Genomic DNA, 2,606 nt, shown 5'->3' on the forward strand with positions numbered 1-2,606 from the left:
ACAGATTTACGAGGATCATCCGCAACACAGCATGGTCGGTATTTACAACAAAACGCAACCTGCATTGATAATACGTGATCCAGAATTGGTGAAAACAGTGATACAGTCGAATTTTGACAGTTTCTCCGATAATCTATTGAAAGTGGACTTTCAACTCGATCCTCTTTTCACGATAAATCCTTTCTTTGCCAACGGCGAGATGTGGTTTACATCTCGGAAACGTTTGACTCACGCGTTTACTGGCAAACGGTTAAGAATACTGTACAAGTCCGTCGAGCAGGTTTTGAAAAAGTTCGACGATTACCTGGACAGAAGAATGAGTGGAAGCAACAGTATGATAGAACTCGAGATGAGGGATTTGTTTTCCAGGTATACAGGTGAGATAGTGGCCAACGCAGGCCTTGGCGTTGAAGGTTTCTGTTTCGACGGCGAAGATCATCCGGCGTCGTTCGTCACAATGGGAAAATTGGTATTCGATCCGACGCTTCTTGGCAAAATCGCACAAACTCTTAATTTCTTCCTACCCGAACTCAATAAGATCTTGCGGATGCCGTTCGTGCCGAAGCAAGTGGATCATTTTTTTCGGAGCACCGTGAAAGAGGTGTTACGCATCAGGCGACAAGAAATCGAGCGTAGAAACGACTTCTTACAGTTGATGGCGGATCTGGAGAAGACTGAGGGCCAACAAATCGACGAGGATCTTGTCACTGCTCATGCTTTCTCCTTTTTCGCCGACGGTTACGACACGTCCAGCATCACTTTGAGCTTCGTTGTTTATCAGCTTGCTCGACATCCGCACATCCAGCAGCGACTTCGCGACGAAGTGGAGACCGTATTTGACAAATACGATGGCCAATTGACTTACGATTCGTTGAAGGAGATGACATATATGGATCAAGTGATCAGCGAGTCGCAGAGACACTATACTTCGGGTGGTATGTTTGGCAAAGTCTGTACCGAAGAGTTCGAACTAAAAGGCTCGGACGGGTTATGTTGTCATGTGAAACCGGGAACAGAAATTATGATCTCTATCTTTGGATTGCACAAAGACTCGAAATACTGGCCCGATGCAGATGTTTATGATCCCGACCGATTTTCCGCGGATAGAAAGCCGGAAATCACGAAGTTCACTTTTTTGCCGTTCGGCGAGGGCCCGAGAGCCTGCGTGGGCATGAGAATGGCATTGTTGCAGGTGAAGGCTTGCTTGGCAACTGTTATAAGAAAATATATCCTGGAGGTATCGCCGAAGATCCAGGAGCCCCTTAGAATGCAGCCTGGCAGCTTCCTGACGGCACCTATTGGCGGAATATGGCTTTATTTGAGACGTATTTGACATTACATAAAACTCGATTGCAAGATGTACGTTAACTATACATAGGTGTAATCAATACAATCAAAAATAAATCAATAAACACATCAGCAAGACTAATAAAGTAAGCTTATAGTAGATTGCTTATTTACATATCATGATAATAATATTCCTTTCTAGAAAAAATCCGACGTTCTTGTTTGCTTCGTGAAACCTGAAGCATTGATCACAATATCGGTTTAGCGTTTGCAGTAAGATCTTCGATATTGAGGCAATCCTGAAGTATTCGATTCTAAAAGATTCAATTTAGACAAGAAACACAATATCGAAAAATTCACATATCTTTCCTTCAGCAAAGGGCCGTAGATCTGTCTGAGGATGATTCTGTTGCAGGTAACACATGTCTGATTATGCTTTTATAAAAGTTCAGGCTGGAATTTTCACCTAAGACATAGATACTCATGAAAATAATATTTAGAAGTTTCCTACCAACATCGAAAATGGACTTATGAGTATTTGTTCGACAATTGCATTTGTGCAAATTTTTCTTTATGATACAATAAGATTGTTTAAGATTTCATGATTTTGTAAAAGCTATACATGCGCATACACACATATCAAGAATTAACGAAAAAATTATATATTTTCAAGAGAAGCGATATTTGTATATAATGCATTAATTATAAACACGAACATTTTGTGAGAAGATTAGGTCTACGAGAAATTAAATGTGAAATAAGCGAGTTAATAGTATAGTAGAATTACACCACACTATGTCATTAAACAAAACATCCTTAAAAGCCTATTAAATAAATATTTTTATGTAAAGACAAAACAATTTAATATATTATTAACTGACTACTACTTAGGAGAAACCTAGCTAGTAGCGAGATTACAGATAAATTTACTATCTCGCGACTGGAAAATTACAAGACAATTTATACTATATACACTCGAATAAAAGTGCCAATATCTGAAAATATATCAAAGCATGATAACGTGTGATAGAGATATTTTTTATTAATTTTGATTCTTAAGAGATGTATAGAACATTATATTTATCAGTCAATGTTGATAAGTTTGTAAGACTAGATTAATTGGGGTTTCTATTCTAAAGTGAGTTATAATGATTGTTGTGCTCATTTCCTTGCTTTTCGGAGGACTCTTCGCAGCATGTTACTTTTATTTGGACAGGAATTACAATTATTGGCGCAATCAGGGCATTCCATGCGCGAAGGGCCTGCTTCTTGGGCTTGGCCACATGTGGCCGGTCGTGTCTTTGAAGATGAGCTTCTCC

The 2,606-nt window shown here is 39.3% G+C and overlaps 1 protein-coding gene across 1 annotated transcript; it reads left to right on the forward strand.

Moving 5' to 3' along the window:
• Positions 1–4: 4 nt before the first annotated feature.
• LOC116853739 (cytochrome P450 6a2-like) lies at positions 5–1,359 on the forward strand (the record flags this gene model as incomplete). The annotated part of the gene is made up of 1 exon (XM_032834918.1): positions 5–1,359. A coding segment is annotated over one exon (1,329 nt), but the record flags the coding sequence as incomplete, so codon positions are not given.
• Between the last annotated feature and the right edge of the window lie 1,247 nt (positions 1,360–2,606).

The sequence above is a fragment of the Odontomachus brunneus genome, unplaced genomic scaffold (genome assembly GCF_010583005.1).
Source record: "Odontomachus brunneus isolate Ranch 3 - 2012 unplaced genomic scaffold, Obru_v1 Obru_scaffold_561, whole genome shotgun sequence".
Taxonomy (NCBI): domain Eukaryota; kingdom Metazoa; phylum Arthropoda; class Insecta; order Hymenoptera; family Formicidae; genus Odontomachus; species Odontomachus brunneus.